General features: G+C 44.1%; 2 protein-coding genes across 3 annotated transcripts in view; both read right to left on the bottom strand.

The window, feature by feature from the left end:
- Positions 1-365: 365 nt before the first annotated feature.
- umps (uridine monophosphate synthetase) lies at positions 366-6,715 on the bottom strand. Of its 2 annotated transcripts, XM_062403158.1 has the most exons (11): positions 6,626-6,706; positions 5,755-6,129; positions 4,702-4,855; positions 4,442-4,566; positions 4,129-4,316; positions 3,933-4,030; positions 3,319-3,479; positions 3,121-3,238; positions 2,820-2,995; positions 2,625-2,739; positions 366-1,986 (listed from the first exon to the last, which is right to left on the bottom strand). In XM_062403158.1, the coding sequence occupies exons 2-11, from the start codon at positions 5,902-5,904 to the stop codon at positions 1,808-1,810; spliced, it is 1,464 nt and encodes a 487-aa protein (XP_062259142.1). In that variant the 5' UTR covers positions 5,905-6,129; positions 6,626-6,706; the 3' UTR covers positions 366-1,807. The 2 variants fall into 2 exon arrangements, with proteins under 2 accessions (XP_062259142.1, XP_062259143.1); XM_062403159.1 differs by lacking the exon at positions 5,755-6,129 and having other exon boundaries at positions 6,626-6,715.
- Positions 6,716-7,305: 590 nt separating this feature from the next.
- The window catches only part of fn1a (fibronectin 1a), a 33,364-nt gene continuing 21,314 nt past the window's right edge, over positions 7,306-19,355 (bottom strand). Inside the window, exons 24-49 of the mRNA XM_062403156.1 lie at positions 18,912-19,103; positions 18,126-18,398; positions 17,500-17,614; positions 17,313-17,389; positions 17,127-17,216; positions 16,744-17,010; positions 16,528-16,644; positions 16,145-16,309; positions 15,872-16,027; positions 15,635-15,748; positions 15,245-15,514; positions 14,891-15,102; positions 14,088-14,175; positions 13,715-13,900; positions 13,509-13,598; positions 13,128-13,319; positions 12,921-13,010; positions 11,865-11,973; positions 11,527-11,746; positions 11,218-11,388; positions 10,949-11,087; positions 10,608-10,775; positions 9,443-9,568; positions 9,163-9,269; positions 8,872-8,991; positions 7,306-8,503 (exon numbers count right to left, since the gene is read on the bottom strand). Of these exons, the coding sequence (XP_062259140.1) occupies positions 8,435-8,503; positions 8,872-8,991; positions 9,163-9,269; positions 9,443-9,568; positions 10,608-10,775; positions 10,949-11,087; positions 11,218-11,388; positions 11,527-11,746; positions 11,865-11,973; positions 12,921-13,010; positions 13,128-13,319; positions 13,509-13,598; positions 13,715-13,900; positions 14,088-14,175; positions 14,891-15,102; positions 15,245-15,514; positions 15,635-15,748; positions 15,872-16,027; positions 16,145-16,309; positions 16,528-16,644; positions 16,744-17,010; positions 17,127-17,216; positions 17,313-17,389; positions 17,500-17,614; positions 18,126-18,398; positions 18,912-19,103 (3,923 nt within the window). The 3' untranslated portion in view covers positions 7,306-8,434. The remainder of the gene's footprint in view (positions 8,504-8,871; positions 8,992-9,162; positions 9,270-9,442; positions 9,569-10,607; positions 10,776-10,948; positions 11,088-11,217; positions 11,389-11,526; positions 11,747-11,864; positions 11,974-12,920; positions 13,011-13,127; positions 13,320-13,508; positions 13,599-13,714; positions 13,901-14,087; positions 14,176-14,890; positions 15,103-15,244; positions 15,515-15,634; positions 15,749-15,871; positions 16,028-16,144; positions 16,310-16,527; positions 16,645-16,743; positions 17,011-17,126; positions 17,217-17,312; positions 17,390-17,499; positions 17,615-18,125; positions 18,399-18,911; positions 19,104-19,355) is intronic.

Genomic DNA, 19,355 nt, shown 5'->3' with positions numbered 1-19,355 from the left:
CATTTATTTAATACTAATTTGCATTATTTCACTTTTCATAATAGATAAATCAAAACCAATAAAACTTCTGAGAAAACTGGAATATTCATTTCAACCATGTCGCACCCAATCTTTCAGAAATACACAAACAGAGCCTCAAGATCCTAACAGTATGTGTGCACTTAAACTAGTTAGTAATTGTATGATTCCTTCAAACCTGAATCTCATTTTAGCGGGGTCACTTTAAAGTCAGGTGAAATCATGATCACTCATAATCCACAGCTCAACTCGGCCATTCATCCGGTATCCAGACCTTTCTATATTGAGTAAAGTAAAGATACACGATTGACAGTTGAAAATCATTTAGAATTAAATATAAAACAATGTTGAAACAAGAAGTTTTTATTGAGTTCATTATACAAAACAAGTCACTGCATCTTCTATTAGGAAACTTAGTGGCACAAAAACCCAAATCTATCGACCTCTGTAGGAAAGGAAACTTCATATTTATCCATTGAATGAATCACAAAACCACAAACCGTTTTCACTGCATTCACATTAGGTCCAAACTCACAACAGTTGCAGCCTCAGGTCTCTGTTTGCAAAGTCTTTCCAAGGGGGAGGGGTCAAAGTGGAGGCAGCTCTTTCCTGTTTATCAACCTGTCTTTTGGGAGAGAGTAAATAACCAGTGGGCAAACTCCTTCCACACTTTGTCCTGTCCGCTCTCTGATTGTGAGTCACCTGAGAAAAAGAACTGCCTTAACTAAAACTTATTTTACTGAGCAGCGTGGACGGCAGTGGAGTTAGTTGTGTCAGTTATTAATCTGGCTCCAGTCAGATTTCTCCTGTTTTGGGATTCACAGTGATCAGAGGGAATAACCCTGATGATACAGACAATAATCACAACTGATGCAAAAGGCTGAACTCATGTGAAGCAGAAGGTTCCGTCATGTTCTCGACAGAGTAAACAACACACTATCATTTTTAAGTTGTTGTCCTATAAAATTCCTAACTTTCCATTTTCAAAAAAATATTAAGTCAAGATTACAGTTTGTTATTGAAAACCCTGGCATCCATTACAGAAACACGCTCAAGCCATTTGAATCAACTTAATACTGATGAGCTCGAGCTGAAAATGAAAGACTGTAACTAACACAGATTTGTGTCTGTGATGTGGAAAATACAGCTTCAGCAAATCCGAAGCTCAAAAGATCCTTGATTGTGTTCTATAAAAAAGAAAAGAACAGAGCCCCAAATATCAACGGAAATATTCTACAACCATTAACAGGCATTTCCCATACACACCCGTATTTGTTCTACCAACATTTTGTGTAGTATTTCAGCAATTCTACACAGAGCAGACACAGGGCCTGTGAGCTATTGAAAGAGACAAGCATCAGTGGAAGAGGTGATCTAATTAACAAGATAAAAAGTAATTAAAACACATTTTATCCTCAAGTTGAAGCATTTAGCTGAATCTGGATTGTTCCCTCAGCTGATCAGAGGTCAGTGTGGGTTTTGCGAGGGATGAATTGGAGGGAATCAGAACCACACACACATCTAAAGCAGCTTATTTAAGGACAGGATGGAACGACAGCATATTTAACAGTAACACGTCTGATCCCAAACATCTACATCTGTTTGTGTAGGAACAGCTTATTTTGCATTTAAATGTGAAAGTGTACATGCTTGTGTCGATGGATTCAAGCATGTGCACTCTGCTCTATGTGGACTATGTAAAAAAACAAACACTCCCAGATCATCTGCATAGCTAATTATTAGAGTTAAGTTTTGGAAGAGGCTTAATGATAACACTACTCCCGAGCTCCTATTGGCCGCTTGGACTCAGGCGCTTTGTGTAAGCATCCCAACCCGACTTTCTGTACGACTCGGCAGCTTTCAGCCTATCGGGCGCCTCCAGGACGCCCCGTCCCACGATGATGATGTCAGAGGCTTTAGTGTGGATAACTTCCTCTGGGGTGGAGTACTGCTGGCCCAACCCGTCACCTGTATGAGGAGAGAGACCCAGAGAGATGGGATGCATGACTGAAGAGGAGTAGAGAGGGAGGGACGGATTGTTGTGCACAGGGGAGAAAATCCAGATGTGATTTCTTGTGCTAAAGCACCACCTACTGTTAAAGATGAGTCACAACACCAGTGTAGTTTCTGTCTTCATGCCAAGTTTCACTTTTTGGAATTTACTTTACAATATCAACAATGTCGTTGAGACACTTACTGTGACTATAAAACAATTCTGTTTCAAAAGTCGAATTATATTACATCCTAATAGATTATAATCTTTAATACCAGTTTCAGATATCTACAGTATCATTCTGATTGGTCATTTAAGTTCATGATATCTCCAGCACCACAGTGTTCAAACTTAATTTAAGGTATCTTGATTTAGGTGAAACTTGGATTAGGATTAATCAGAATTAAATTGTAGATGTCTGAAAATGGAATTGTCATTATTATTAAGTTAAAGAGGTTTTTAATACATATAGAACCGTTTTTATGCAATAAGTGAAGTGATGTATTTGTGGCATAAATGGAAATTTCTTTTCCAATACTCGGAATGTAAATTACACTCAAATGAAAACAAAAGGTTGAAAAAGTGATTGGTCTGATGAAAAGCGTCAGTTCACCTCCAGCCTGCATCTGCACCCCGGGAGTCATGTGGATGAACTCCGGCCTGGTGCCGACCTTGGAGCCGCAGATGAAGCCGATCACAAAGTCGGACTGCTCCTCTGCCATCTTCAGCTGCGAGCACAGAGAACAGAGTTAACCACCGACAACCTGTAGCTACAGGAGATGGACAACATACGGAGAACCACGCGTACCACGGCCTGTGTGTATTCTCCAGTGGCCAGTGAGCCCTGGGAGCTCATCTGTGCTATGAGCAAACAGCCTCGGCCCAGACTCTTCCCTACTGCACTCAGACCTTTCACCACACCGGGCCCCGGCACCGCGTGAGCATTCACAATGTGGGACCAAGACGAGATCTGGTACAGACCACCTGGAAGACAGGGAAGCACGAGCACACTGTAAAGCAACTTAAACATTCAAAAGAGAAAAGTTTTGTGACAGTCTATGAATAAGCCTCATACAAATTCAGACTTAAACTTCACTAAATCCTCTAACCTTGGTACTGATGCTTGACCGTGTTCCCAATGTCGGCAAATTTGCGGTCTTCAAAGATGAGGAAGTTGTGTTTCCCCGCCAATTCCTGCAGCCTCTGGCAGCAGTCCGCCGTGTAGTCCTGTCAGCAGACATGACACGGTCAGAGCACTTGTCTCGACAAAGTTCTCCTTTGCAACAGAGTGGGTTCCGCTCCTTTACCTCGAGGATGTCCACATGCGTCTTCAGCACGCAGATCTTGGGACCTAAAGAGTCGGCCAGCTGGAGAAGCTCCTGGCTGCTGGTCACGTCCGCCGACACGCAGAGGTTCGACCGCTTGTCCTCCATGAGCTTCAGCAGCTTGGAGGCCAGAGGGTGAATGTCTGCAGGGGGGGAAAAAGAGGGGAGAGTAGAGGAAGAGATGTATTTCCCAATGCAATATTGAGTAGCATAACTATCAGTACTCAAATTGAGTACTGATATATCGTCAATTATATTTAGCTTGTCACACGGATCTCAAAATCTGCTGCTGCATGTGTTTTAGTTTACAGCACATCACTGCTTGCATCGGCCCTTATTGACAAAAGCTCTTGAATGTCCTTGTCTTTCCAAGTTGACATCTTTATCTGTCCTCTTTTTCATTCTGAGATGTTTGCATTTCTCCAGTTTTACTTCAAACACCATCAACACTTGATCGCGATGAAGTTTCCGGAAACTTCCCCGCTGTATCTACAAGCACGAACAGTTCAGGAAAATGTCCAGAGCAACTGACAGGGACATTAATCTCAGGAAAATGTCTGGAGTTCTGTGCAGGCCCTGAAAGCAGCTTTAGTTACTTGGCAGCTTGGATCTGTCAGCGTAGCTCAGCTCCAGCTTCTGCTCCACACATGGCTTCTTGGTGGCAGGAGCCTCATTGCCGTTCTCCTCCTTGGGGCTGGAAGGGGCAAGTTGCAAATGTCACTCTGGGACAGGCCCATCAAAACATAAAGAACACAAGTGTCAGCAAAAAGGGACAAAGCTGCACAACTGTACCTGAAAGTGTTGTTGCCCAGGATAAACTCGCGGACGCTCTGGGCAGTTTGGTCGTCGATGCGTTGGGCTGCATGCAGCACGTTGAGCAGCTTGAACATGGAGATGATGGGATGGAGGTGGATTCCCCGAGACGCCAACATCTCCACTGCTCCTTGCTCTCTGTCCATGAGGACGATGGCATCTGTCACCTGGAGCAATCAAGCAAATATTAGAAAAATCACGGTCCCTGTACTTCTACAGCCATTGCAGTGATGAATCACTTTAATCAGGACCATCACTGGAACATCATCACCACTGTGTTTTGATACTGAACCTTGAGTCCCTCTTTGTAGAGGACTTCAGAAGTCTCAATGATGCTGGAGCCGGTGGTCACGGTGTCCTCGATGATCAGACACGTGTCCCCCTCGCGATACGACCCCTCCACCATACGCCTGGTCCCTACAAGAAGAACACGAGGAAGCTCAGCAGTCACTATTATGGACTTTGAGTTGGTCCACTATCTAGCAGAGAACTACAGACTGGACCTTTTAAAAGCCGGGTCCATTGATTCTGTCCTTCCCTCTCAGCACCCACCGTAGTCCTTGGCCTCCTTCCGTCTGATGAGCATGGGCAGTTCGTTCCTGGAGCAGATAATCGTGGCGATGGGCAGCGCCGTGTAGGGAACCCCACACACCGAGTCAAACTGCAGACCCTCTTCTTCCACTCGCTGGTACATGAGACTCGACACCTGAGAGTAAAACAAGGTTTAAAGCATTAAAAAGATCAGAATGTAACCATAAAGGGACATAGACACATCTAATGTAGTTTCTTTCGAGGTCAAACACATTTCATGATCACGTTTAAACTCCATAAAGTGAATCTATTACACTCAGACCTCACAGGGAGACAAACTCAACAACTTTCAGACAAATCTGGTTCTTTACTGGAAACTTTTAAGCTCATCGTGTACATTCTGATTATGGCAGGTTGAGCTTAATCATAAATACAGATTTACCAGTTGATTGAGTCAGCTTGGATAATTTCTTCAATGTCAGTGCTATAGCCCTTTTCATTTGTATGTTTTATCTAAATTGCTGTTTTGTTTACCCTAAATTGGGCCCTTTATACTTTATATTTACATTTAAAATGGGTCCTCTGTACGGAGGCAGCCATGTTTTTTTTTTTACAGTAGCCCAGACTGGACAAACTAAACACCTTTTGAGTTTTTATGACAACTAAAGGCTACAGGTTCTCTCTCATGTTTGGAAAGGGGGGGTGATGTGAGGGGTAGTCCAGCTGCAACATAAAACTAACCACTAGATGTCACTGAATTCTACACACTGAACCTTTAAATGTCATATTAAGTCTTGCATTAACCAATAGCTGCAGAATCCTTCAAGGACATCTATTAATAAGTCTGTTTAGTAATGAAGGTGTCATCGCTCCCGATGAGTGTTCAACAGAAGTGCACCAGCGTGTTGAGCTGGTACACAGCCACGTGTGCTCTAATTATAACTTCCAGAGCGGATATCAACACGGATCTGAGAACAGGCGGCAGTGGAGCAGCAGGACGAACAGCAGAGTGGGTCGCGTTATGGAAACACGCTGTAGAGTCATGGAGGATCAGCAGCAGCAGCACGTGTGTACCTGGTTCATGAGCGCGGGATGCGACACCAGCACCCGCAGGTCGATGTAGATGGGCGTCATCATGCCGCTCTTCAGCTTGTACTGTCCGAACTTCACCGCATTCACTTCGTGCAGCTTCAGGATCAGACTGTCGATGCACATGTTCGCCATCTTCACGTCTATTGACAACAGCAGATCTCTCTCTCTCTCTCTCTGATATCACTCTCTCTCACTCCCTCTCTCTCTAACTTGTGTCCCGAGCGTCGCTTCCACAGCAGGGGCAATAGTCTCAACACTTCCGCTCGGGTTCTTTTCAGAATAAGGGCACCGTGATTCTTGGAGGATGTCGATGTACTGAAGTGAATATTTTATTCAGACCCCTAAGTCCGAGGTTTCCTGTAAATAATAACTTAGATTTACAAATTTTATTTAAACAATGTTACTAAGTGTGTTTTTACAAAATGCATGGGAATAAGACAGAACAAAACAAGCCAGAACAAAAACAAGAAAGATAGCCTTAAAGAACATATAAAGAACAAACTCGTCTATTTCATTAAACAGCTTAATTTAATATGTGACAAATAACAACAATAAGAAGCAGAAGAAGAAGAAAAGATGGCACGACAGATCCTTTGAAAGTTTTGCTTATAAAAAGAACTCAAATCGTTACTACTATTTTACGCCATTTATTTTGAAGGAGAGAAGCATAAGTGATGTCACGTCCGGCAATAAATTTTCCTTTTTTTTTCAGAATAAAAGTAAACCCTCCAAACTTGTATAGTTTGTCCTCTGCGATCCTTCAGCTACGACGTCACGTCATTGATTAAGATCACGTCTTTAAAACCCCTCTATCCATGAGGAGATTAGATTAGATGAGGCTGTCGTCAGTTACCTTTCACAGACTGTTGACCAAGGAGTGCTCCCGGTTTGGAGTTCTCTGTTTGCCCTCCTGTCTGTGGTGTTATGACAAAGTGAACCTTGATAGTCTCAATCACATGAGGATAAAGGGCATGTTGTCCTGACTTATGCTGATACACTGCAATCTGATTCCCACCCATTTGGCATAAAGCAAAACATGTCTCTGCTGAATTTAAAACTTTTTGGGTTTTTATGTATATCTGACTAAGACTGGCCTATGTTCACAGCTAGTTCACCCAAAAATAACAATTCCTTCATTATTTTCTCAGAACTATGTTATATTTCCATTTTTTGCCATATAAAATAGGTATCTACTCCTTATTTTGTCTTTTGTTTGATTTTAAACTTGTTTTCATATACATTTGCTGTCTCTCAGCAGTAGCACCTCTAGATTTGTTGCTTTCCTTGTACATCAGTAAGCTTCCTATCGTTATTGAATCATTCCAAAGCCCAACCTGCTGCTTCGTGTCATCTTTTAACACTTATAATGAAATTGATCATAACCATTGGGGCCAGTAAATTGGCCCCAATGGGGCAGTTGACCATCAATGACAAGATTTACTAGTGCTGTCTATATCCTCATTATGTCATAGGCTTGCATGCGTGTTTGCTTCTCCCCCCCTTACCCTCCCACAGAGGAAGAAAACCAAAAAGAATTGTCTTGGATTTTTATTAAAAAGATTCAATCCACAGTAGTTCAGAGTTTGGCACCAACAATATAAAAACATGTTAAATCAAAAAATAAAGTGTACACCCCAAAATAGCATTGAACAAAATGCCTGAATAAAAAGGGATAAATAAAAAAATACAAACATTTATGTAATTAAAAATGCATTTCACTTGGAAATAATGGTGATTTTGTTTTTTCTTCCCCATTCATTTTTTGAAGCAAGAGTCCAACTTTTGGTCAGTCAGCGTTGGCTCTATAGATTGTAGATGTGCTACAAGGCAATGTTTTAAACACACACATACTCAAAGGTAACAGTGCTTATCTTTTTAAGAAGGTTTGAAGTTTTAATTTGTAAACCAGAGAGAGTTATTAGTGACCAGTTGTTCTGCTCACTTTTACAACTGTAACCCCCTTCACAATAAAGAATACAAAATGCCAGATGAATTAAATTGAGCATCTTTCATGTCTGTAGAGGTCAAACGAGTTGAGACAGGAACTGTAACAATAGTTCCTGGCAAAAAGGCAAATATATGAAATGTAAAGTTTTGCAAAACAATTTTGGTTTTGGAAATGTACAAGGATCCACAATGCAGTCTACTAATATCTATTGTTATTACTAATGTCTTCTGCGTACACGTTAGTCACAAAAAGACTCATAAATTGTGGGAAGTACATCAGATACTACAGGAATCATCAGGGATGGAGGTTTGTAGTGGTGTGTTCCATTTTGTTCAAAAGGGAGAGAATTGTGATGGAATGTTCTGAAATCAAATGAAGTCCAAAAAGTACCAATGCAACAGTAAAAAGTGTGTGTGTGTTGTCGTGTGTGTGTGGTGAGTTTGGGTTCGAGGTGACAAAGCAGCAGGACTTATGTCATTTGATGAAGAAATCCATGTTTTTGGTGAAGAACATGAAAAGGTCTTTGAACAGGCACAGTGGTTGGTGTTGAAAAGTCTTTGTTAAGGCACTACAATTTAGTGGTGGTGGTGGTGGTGCTGGTGGGGGTCTTTCAGGCACAGATCTAATGGAGAGGTCTTTACATGACAGCAGGAGGAGGCTTCCATCCTGAAAGGGGTCTCACGTCTTCCTCATTCACCCACACTCCGCCCGGCTCTACTCTGTGGGGCTGAGAGCATCGGCGAGCAGCTCGGGCCTCAAGCATTCGATTGGACAATGGATGTTCTGGACGGCAACGAGGGAGGGGCCAGGAGAGAAGGAAAGGAGACGAGGAGAGGATTAGTTTTGACTGGATTCACTTTTTGAATCCCTCACAATTAATGTTAATAAACACATTATGGGTCAGAAATAAAAAAGTCTACAGTGATTAATGGACTCGTCGACTACTTTTTAATGAATAACTGACTCTAACTACTTTAATATGCAGTAGTCGTTAATGCCTTAATGTACAAACATGATTGTGTTGATCTCTAACTAAATATCTATATAAATTAGCTTTTTTTCTCAATCTACAATATTTAGCAGAATGAAAATGCGAAGAGGAGAAGATGAAGTCACCATATGAAAGCTCAAATTCAAAGTGAGCCACTGACCAGTTTGCGTAGAGAGTTTTCTCGGTACCGGTCGTAGACATCGGAGTTGACAGGTTGCAGGAGGTCAGCGTCTACATCCGTATGTGGTCCTGGTCTCCTGCAGTTCTCACAACGCCAGCCCTACAGAGAGACGCACACACACAAACACTCAGGCCTCATGGTTTCCATCGTGCTACACAGAGATGCAGACAACCAGAGTTACTGCAAACACTTTCAATATAATCCCTAAAGCAGCACAGAGGAGGTTTGTGCGCTCAAAAAACTTGCACACATGCACAGTGTGTTACCCACCTGTTGTCCTCCGTAGCAGGTACAGGTACAGATGGCGCCCATATATTCTTTCTGCCACTGGTTTCCCACCTGGTACATCTTTCCATCGTCGTAACATGTCGAATCATCTGCAGGAAGGAAAAATAAATATTGAAATTGTGCTGTCGCCTGCTGGAGATCTAGAAGTTTGAGTTAAAAATAAAAAGCAACATTAAGAGTGGAGAAAGTTAATGTAAACCAGAGTGAACCGGGGAGAAGTTAATGTCAGCAGGGAGACGCAGCGTGTCGTGTGTTCACTTACGGGGTTCACACTTGAATTCTCCCTTTCCGTTCCCCATGCAGGTGCAGCTCATCATGTGACCATTTTCCACCTGGCGATCCCACTTTTCCCCGATGCGGTAGTTGTTGCCGTTGTCGTGACACCACTCTGGATGAGGGGGAAGAAGCAGGGAGAGGGAACGAAGGAGGAGGGGAGAGAGTGCGAAGGAAGCAAGGGAGTGAAGATAGAAGTACACGAGGATGAGATGTAGAAGTGAGGAGATAGGTAATAAATTGGAGATGGAGAATGGAGCAAAGAATGGATAAAATGAGGGAAGGGATGTGAACATGGGAGAGAAGTTCATCAGTTTGGGTAAAGAGCAATGTTAATAAGTGTCCTCTTCACACTGCAGTGACAGATACACAACATTCATCTGATTTCCACACAGCACAGTCAAAATTGCAATGTCTATAAAACACAATAAGGTTCAAAGGGGGGGAATTCATCTTCCCTGTGCAAAATACATTTCAGACAGCAGATAAAAGACAAACTTAAGGACAGTCATTGTCTGAGTTTCACTGGTTTCCACTTGAATTCGCACGTTTTCCCAGTTTGAGATAAACAGAGACGGACAGACCTAAATCACCGCTGATGAATGATGATGAGCTCAGTTTCTGGTATTGTCGTGTTAGTTATGAAGACAATACAAACAAAACTGAGGCTCAGGTTAGCTGATTGGCTAAGCTTAGCTTCCCCAAATATGTATATTATTATGGAGACATAGCATTTAGGCCAGTGTGAGCAAACCACAGAGTTTAACTGGTTGAAACATGTAATAAATTGCACAGAAATGATTTTCTCCACAACGCATTCATGTAGTAAATCGTCTGGTTGCCCACACTGAGATCGTATCACTGCATGTTGCTGCACATAGAACAGGAATTGACAAATTCTATGTCTTTAACACCACAATGGTTAAGGAATTTATAAGACGTAACATATCAAATTTGCTCATTCATAAAGAGAGTATTTAATAAGTCCATCTTATGACTCAATGCTTGCTAAGAAAGTCTTTGGACATTTGATAATTCCCTCTTATAAATTCCTTTTGTGTAAATCCCATAGAATTATTTCACTTCTAATTCCATGTGGTGCAGTCGGGTGTTTTTGCAAAGCATGCAGGGTTTGGTGTTATAAAGCCACTCACTGGATGAATCACACCTAAAGTGACCATTGCCCAGGCCGAGGCAGCGGCACCACAGCTTGAAGCCGGTGTCGGACATGCGCTCCCACTCGGAGCCCAACTCGTGATAGGTGTGTGTGAACGTGTCGTAGCACACGTCCCGGTTGGCGGTGATGGGAACGTCACCTGGAACTAAGAGAGGGAAGAAAAACATGTTTAGAAAAGGACTAGATGATGTGTTTTGCCTTGACCAACAGATATCACGTCATTAAAATTCATTCTATTTATGGTTCGATTTTTTTTCATGTGTTAAAGTCAAGCTTGTTGTGCCGAAAGAGAAATTCTCCTCGTGTGGACCACTGTACCAGTATTGCCAACGGTAACGACTTCCTCCAGAACCTTCTCTTTAGCCCCGCCCCTCATGGCCTCCACCACAACGTTGTAGGACGCTCCAGAGGTCAGGCCAATCAGTGTGGCGCTGTTAGACGTGCCAGGAAGACGCATCTATACGGAGGAGGACAAAGTTAACGAGGGGTCTTTACATTTCCAGCAGTAAATACATGAGAGCGTGTGCGTGTGTGCGTGTGTGTGTTTGTGTGTTTGTGTGTGTGTGTGTGTGTGTGTGTGTGTGTACCTGGAAGCTCTGCTCCTCCAAGTGAGTGATGGGATTACAGGACACCTCGTACTCTGAGGTCTGGGGAATGGGCTGCCAGGAGATGGCTGTGATCGTCTGTGCTTCCTGGGGCAGGTCTGTCTCATTGTCGGGGAAACCGAATGCCAGACCGGGTAGAGGACCGTCGCTCACCTACGGCATCGAACACACGGCGTACGGACAGAGTGAGATCATAACATCAATGAGACAGTTTAATACAATATTCCCTTTGCTCCCCTGCAAAATGTAATATTTGTCAGATTTACATCCGATCATTTCAGGCTCACACACCTTGACCAGTGGTACTCTGTTCCCGTCAGGGCCTGCTACAGGAATATAGATGAGGGGCTCTCTGAGAGTGGGTCTCTGGCCCTCTTTGGGTCCCGTGTAGGGGACATTCAGTCCATTATTGGGGCCTAGGTTCTGGTACTCTGTGTAGATGTGCTGGCCCTGCTGGCCTGGCTGGTATTGACCACTGGTGCCAGCCAAGTGCACGTGGTTGTTGTTGAAACTGGACACAGAAAAAGGAGAAAGAAGAAGAAAGAAGATGAGGAATTTAAAAAAGGGGATTAAAATACATTCTATAAGTAAATCATTTCAGGTAGCAGAATGAATATACAGGTTCTTACATCTGGTCAGTGAAGGTCTCAGGAACATCCAGGATGTCTGTGCTGGGTCGGTAAGGAACAGGAAGCCGAGGCAGCTCAGGGACCAATAGCTGATCATCTGTGGCTGGCTCTGATTGGACAACAGACACATGTATGCCAGCTGTTAGCAGTCAGCAAGGCAAGGCAGAAATGAATGTATTTCCACTGTGTTTGAACCAGAGGAGGAATGTCCATCTGGTTTAACGTAACACTCGTGAGGGAAAACCAGACTCCATCAGAAATGCAGGATTACACAATGCAGTTGGTGAATCCAGACCATAGAACCAGACTGATATTAAAATGTGTATTAACACAATTTTCATGCATTGCTCCTCATACTCTTAAAGCTGTAACTTGGTTATGATAACACTATAATGACCTGAGTCTGACACTTACAGCAGTTTATCTGCAAAGCATTTGGGCCAAGGAACAGAAGCACAGTACAGCAGGGGGCGGTATAGCATAACGGCTAAAACTTGTGCAGCTGTCGTAAGATAATTTATTTATTAAACAACCATGGTGACAAATAAATCAAATCTAAAGCAATGGAAAGATGAGATATATCTTCAAGTACTGTTCATCTTCAGTCACCTTATATAAAAACAGCATTCTAATGGATAGTTCTGACTCATTCACTTTTTCCATTGTCTTTACTTGCTGTAATTTAATGGTAAAAACTTTGAAGCCTGGTTCAAAGAGTTCTGTTTGCTTTTTTTAAACAGGAAATACTAATTTTAGTCAGTAAAATACCAAATTCCCTCTGGGGAACAATGAAGTATTTCTGTTTCTGATTAAACTTCATGGTTTTATCAACAGTTTTGTAAAAGTCTAAATAGCTGCTCCTGTTCTTCTTTAATTCCTCAGCCACAGTTGGACCGAACAACTTCAGAATGCCATGATTTAGGCTGAAAGGGTGAGAGGTACCGTTTTTAATTTCTCCAAAATAAGAAACTACATTTTGACTTTAAATATCTTAACACAAGAGCAAGTCACACTCAAACAGAGGAACCCACCATTAATGCAAACAGTTGTACTTACGTGTTCTGGCTTTGCCCACTAGAGGCGTGCTTCTCAAAGCGTTCTGCAGTGCAACGATCTTAATGACATACTCTGTTCCTGGTTTCAGACCTGTGACCAAACAATAGTTACACATCAGCGGGTTCATTTCTTATTCGTCACATTTTAAAATCAATGTATCTGCAGTTACTGTGGGTCCCGTGGATCCGTGTCATGCTCTGCACTCACCACTGACTGTGGCGTAGCTTTGGCCTGCGTGGGGCCTGGGGATGACCTCTCGAGGCAAACCCCCGGCCGCCTCGTAGGTGACGTAGTACCCAGTGACCCCCAGGCTGCGGGACGGCTCCCAGGTGAAAGAGATGCTGCTCGGGTTAAGGAAGGTGAAGCGGATGTTGGTGGGCGGGATCACCAAAGGTTTAGCTGGAGTGAGGCAGAACATTGAAGTAAATACTTTGAACAACTCTTTCAAAAACGTGTTGGGCAGAAGATCTAGATAATCAGCAGATATCACACTCAATGCTAATCACACCAAAATACTTTAAGTGCTACATAACATCTGCCGCCCTCCAAAACACTGACTGAGACTGCAGGGGAGGGTTTGATGGGTACCTGTGGTGGCGGTGAGTGTGAGGGGGGCGCTGCGTCCATTCCCTTTCAGAGTGTAGATGTTGATCTTGTAAGTAGTGCCAGGCTCCAGACCTGATATAGAGACACAGACAAATCAATGAGGGCCTGTGTGTAGTCACAACGACGCCTGACGCCTGACGCCTGCCAGGTTTATACTTTGTGTGTTTACATTCTCCCGGCCCGTGTACCTGTAATAGAGAAGGAGCGCGAGTTCGGGCCGATGGTCCTCTTGATGGGCACGTAGCCTGACGTGGAGGATGTGGGCGTGGCCTCGACCAGGAAGCCGGAGATGGTTTCCGTCTTGGAGCGCCAGGTCAGAGTGATGGAGGAGTCGTTAACGTCGGAGATGCGCACGCGGCGAGGTGGGCTGATGTCTTCAGGAAGATGAGGAAGAGGAGAGTGAGAGAGAGAAGGCAATGGACAAAACTGGGAACGAAAGAGTGTGTATACATGATTGTTGTTTGCTTATAACTATACTGAACAAAGTTTAAGCATCAACAATGCTATCTCAGTGTCTTCCTGTAGGACAACTATGTGTAAATGTTTGAGTTAGTGACTCACTCTCCAAAGTGGCGACCTCCACTTGGACTGGTCTGCTGGTCAGAGAGTTCTTCATGGCGTAAACATTGACCTCATACGTAGTTGCGATCTAATGGAGACGGAGGAAAAGAGAAACACAACACATAAGACATGTTGCACAATCTCCATAGAATAGAGTTGCAGTGTCCTGGCTGCTGCTGCCACAATTACCACTGTTATGTGAATGTTTACACGTTTGGATCCGCATGTATCAGCCTGCCTATGTATTACTTTTATTCCTGTGAGTGATGATCGGGGGGGGTTTTCATGCCTCCACGTGTGTGTTTGTCGCTGCATGTCTCAGGTGCATTAGAGGATACTGTAGGAAAGCTGAGGCTGGAACTTTCCAGTAGGTTTAGATTGTATTTTTTACAAACAAGGTTATGTATTCATCTGTGTTTGTTTGTCAGTTTACAAGATTACATAAAAAAAACAAAATTGTGCAGGGATGGGACTTAACCCAGGGATGAACCCAGTTAATATGGACTTTACACTTTCTTTAACATTGTAAGATGGGTTGTTTTGCAGCATTTTCAGTGATTTCTAAGATAATTAATTCCTGGATCTTGATTAAATAAAACCAGGCACATTAAGGGGGACATAAAATCAACTTGTGAATACCTGAAATGTATCAAAATATGATAAACCAGTGAATAATGTGTTCGTCTATGGCTAGATGTCCTTAGTTCAGCTCCACAGTGACGCTCACTGATCACTTCTGTTTAATAGATGAGAAAGAACCAGCCCCCCCCCCCCCACACCCCCTTCCACAGACCCACACTCACCATGAGCCCAGAGATGTGTGCCTGAGTGGCGTCTGGAGCCAAGTTGATCTCTTTGGTCGGCCCGCTCTTGTTCTTTGGGTTCACCACCACACGGTAGCCTGTGAGGCCCTTGAGGGCGCTCAGTCGGTTCTCCTGACCCGGCACAGCCCAGCGTATTGTGAAAGAGGTGGGGCCAACCTGGGAGGACTGGAGGTCGGTGGGGGGTGAGATGGCTGGGGGAGGACAGAGAAGTAAAAGATGGTTAGAGGGAAAAAGTCAAGTAAGAAATTGAATTTTTATACAATTTTGACCTTTTCTAATCCATCTCAATCCTTATCTATCTATTTTCAAAAATATTTCATTATTTTAAGTTACCTGTAGCTTGTGTCCCGATCACTGGGGCGCTGGCGGTGTCTTCATGCATGGCGATGACCTTCACAGTGTATTCAGTGCCAGGTTGCAGACCGTAGATGACAGTGGACTCTGCATCTCCTCGGGGAGCCGGATGCACCTCTCGCTCACCCTCCTCCGGACTTGAGTACAAGACGCGGTAGGAAGTCACGATTCCCTCGGGACTGTCCCAGGTGATTCGCAGGGAGGTGGAGTCGATGTCTGCGAAGCTCAGGTCTTTGGGACGGTCGACGTCTAAAGGTGAAGAGGGTGGGTCAAAGGCAGAAGTGAGTAGGAGAGACGTTAGGTTGTTTTCCTATTTGTTAAAGCGTGGAACATTCCATTTATATCTCTCTAGAGAATGTAAACCCTCACTTGTTAAAGCGTTCACCACCATTGGAGAGCTCTCTCCATCTTGACCCAGTGCGTACACACTCAAAACGTACTCCACTGTGGGCATCAGGCCTGAGAAAGTCAACTCGGTCTGATCTGGAGAAGAGAAGAAGAATTGAAGAATGTGAAAACAAGGATTTATAAAAACAACAAAGATTACATTTTTCCTGCAGTGGAAATATAATTGTAATTTGTGGGATATTGTTTCGGAGAACATACCTGGTGCCACCACTTCAGTAAAAGATGGTCCCTGTCCATTTTTGGGGACCCCAGTTACCCTGTACCCCTTGATGGGGCCCTGGGCGGGGCTCCACCTCACCGTGACACTGTTGTCATTCGTCTCCGTCACCTCCATTCCAGAGGGGGAGTCGACACCTGGTGGAGGAGACGGGAGAGACGATGAGAGGAGGAAGAGCGGAAACAAAAGGAAACTGCCTAATTGCTAGAAATGGGTGAAACCTGGTTTTGCATCCATGACGCTTTTGTGTGTACCTGTTTTGTGTGTGACATAGATGGGAGTGCTGGATGCAGGGCTGTCTCCTCGACCAGTCACAGCGTAGACAGTGACGGTGTAGTCGGTACCAGGCTTCAGGTTAGAGATTGTGGCGGTGGACTGAGAGCCAGGTACGGTGAACTCCTTGGGGTTACTGTGACCTCCTGGATAAAGATGAGCAATGGTAAAGAAAACAGAACTGCCTTTTAAAAGTCTGATGAACAAGTAACAGGAATCTTAACTGGAAATGGAAAGAAACTAGAGCAACTATTAAGAACTTGAGAGGGAGGGCTAAACAAGGTTTCTTGTATCGTATCATATTAAAATCGTATCATATTTAATCCTATCGTATTACATTGGATGGTAAGATGTTATAGCTCACCTGTCTCTCCGTGGGTGATCCTGTAGTACCGCACAGTGACAGGAGGGGCGTCCCAGCGCACAGTGATACTGGTGGGGCTGGAGTCCAGCACGTCCAAGTCTGTGGGAGCATCAGAAACTGGAGAGAGAGAGAGACATTAAAAGACACACGTTAACATCATAATGAGGATAAAATGGTGAAAAAGTGACAGTCAAGCATTAAATCGAGGTTTCCTACTCGTCTTCTGTTTCCCATCGAGCGGCAGGCTCTCCTGGATCCCGCTGACGGCGAAGATGTTGACCAGGTACTCAGTGTCTGGGGCGAGGCCTGTCAGGGTGAAGTGGTTCCTGGAGGGGGGCAGCCTCTCGTCCTTCGTCCTCCCGCCGCTGACCATCTGGTAACGGATACGGTAGCCGGTGATTTTGCTCTGGGGGGCGAGCCAGTGGATGGTGAAGGAATTGGTGAAGATCTCCGAGAAACGCAGGCCCACCGGTGAATCCATCGCTGAAGATACAAGGAAATATATTCATTATTATTTGTTCTCATCTGTTTTCTTAGATACCAGAGGGGAGTTCTGGACCGATATTATCTTATTACCAAATCTGATGAGCACAACTCACTTGTTTTCTGGGTTCCGACAACAGGCGAGCTCTCTCTCTGCTCATACACACACACCACGCTGACTAGATACTCTGTGTTAGGCAGCAAGTCTGTGCAGAGGGGACAGGAAATAAAAAACAAATGTAGTCATTTGTTTTTGTATATGAACATTGAGGTCAATGCTTTGTTTTTGGCGAATAACTTACTCCTCAGCACCACGTTGTTATCCCGGCCTCCGGCACTGGTCTCTGTAATATCATCTTCATCGTCAATCGGGTGATACCTGAATAAATAGGAAGAATAATGCGCTGATGAACTTCTACTAGAAATCTACATCCGTTCAAGATGACATCTTAATCTGATGAAAATATTGAGGGCATTTCTTTGTTGTACCTGATGAGGAAACTGTTGATGTCAGCAGAGTTTGGGACGAAGGGAGTGACCCATGTGACCTCAATAGTGTTAGGCCCGACCTCGCCGAACTTCAGATCGGTGGGGGCCGGTACAGCTGAAGAGAGGAGAGAGCAAAATGATTTAAAATGTTATCTAAGCAAAAACACGAAATACGTAGAAGAGAAAAAGATTAATTTCCTTAAAAAGGGAGTCTGCTTTGTGTGTGTGTGTGTGTCTGTGTGTGTCTGTGTGTAAATGTGCGTCTGAAGATTTACGACATCTTAAAAGTGAGAGAACAAGCAGTGTTTGCATTAGGGGGCAAAATTGCCTCAGTGGGATAAATCCCTCCTCAACTAAAACCAGATGTTACACACACACACACAGACACAGACACAGACACACACACACACACACACAGACTGAGGATTATTAAACTGGAAACCCAGAATACAGGGCAATTACATCAGCAACTTTCAACGTTTGACCTAAGAGCCATGTATTGGGGTTTATAACAAAGCGTGATTTATGGCTCACTCGCAGACAACACAAATCACACAACCAACACACAGTTGTGTACAGCTGATCATAACTAACGACAATGCCTGTTGGGGAGTTTTCGATCTTACAGGTGTGCTGCGTGACAGTGGTGGGCTCGCTCTCGCCGTTCTCCGTCACCGTGATCACGCTGATGTCGTAGTCGATGCCCGGCTCCAGTCCATAGACGGTGTACTGGCCCGTGGTCGGCTGCACCATGTCCTCAAAGATGGGCACGCTCTCGCCGGCCGCCACCACCGTGATCCTGTAACCGGTGATGGCCGTGGTGTTGAGCGGCGACCAGCGCAGGCTGATGGTGGTGTCGCTCACGTCCTGGAAGCTGAGGTCTGTCAGCTGCGGGATGTCTGGGTAAGTGGAGAGAGGGTGTGGAAGGAGGGGGAGAGGATGGAGAGAAAGAGGGGACAGAAGACGGAACACCAAACACAGAGGCAAGGTGGAAGGAAAGGGGTTAAAAGAAGCGAGGACAACTCTTCTCTTCCATTAGGTTTATATATTCAATATATCACAACTATGGAAGAGTGAATGTCCATAAAGCTGCTTTTCCTGGTATATATTACTGTTTAGTGAGATGTTAGCTACTAGTTATTCAATGAATCTTCTCCATTGAATTTCTCTTAAAATATATACCAAGGAAATAAAGCATTAATATTAAAAAACAGTTGCAGATCTGTTTTCCTTTTTCCACTAGCTGGTTGGTGATGAGTTAGAGCAGCAATGCTAACAGATCTATTATCTTTTGAAAGAAGTTGATTCTGTAAACAACATCTCGGTCTTACCTGTTCACGTAGAAACTCATAAAACTTGTAATTCATAATCCGTTGGCCATCGATCAGCCATTGATCTCATTCACATCTCACCTGGAGTAATGATGGTCGATACGGGGGTGCTCTCCATATCATCCTTCACCGTCACCACGCTGACGTTGTACTCCACTCCAGGACTGAGGTTCTCCAAGGTGCACGAGTTCTCTCCCGCCTGCACGAACTCCTCCAAGCTGTTTCCTTGCTGCCCATTGGTCGGAGTGCACATCACTCTGTAGCCAGTGATGTCTTGAGGGGGACACATGAGAGAAACTTAGCTGTAGTTTGATTATGGATAATTTTTATTTGAATGTCTTGGCATGTGCGTGTGTGTGTGTACAAACGTCTGTGAGTGTTTTTGTGTGTGTGTGTGTGTGTGTGTTGCTGGGTAGATCTGGTACTAAGGCTCAATTAAATGATCTGTGAGACAGGACAAGGTCTGTCAGTGTGTGTGTGTGTATGTGTGTGTATTTGGATGGCAGGAGCTGGCATGCAAACACT

The sequence above is a fragment of the Platichthys flesus genome, chromosome 13 (genome assembly GCF_949316205.1).
Source record: "Platichthys flesus chromosome 13, fPlaFle2.1, whole genome shotgun sequence".
Taxonomy (NCBI): Eukaryota; Metazoa; Chordata; class Actinopteri; order Pleuronectiformes; family Pleuronectidae; genus Platichthys; species Platichthys flesus.
Note: the sequence above shows the minus strand (reverse complement) of the source record. Positions and strands in the feature narration are given on the sequence as shown.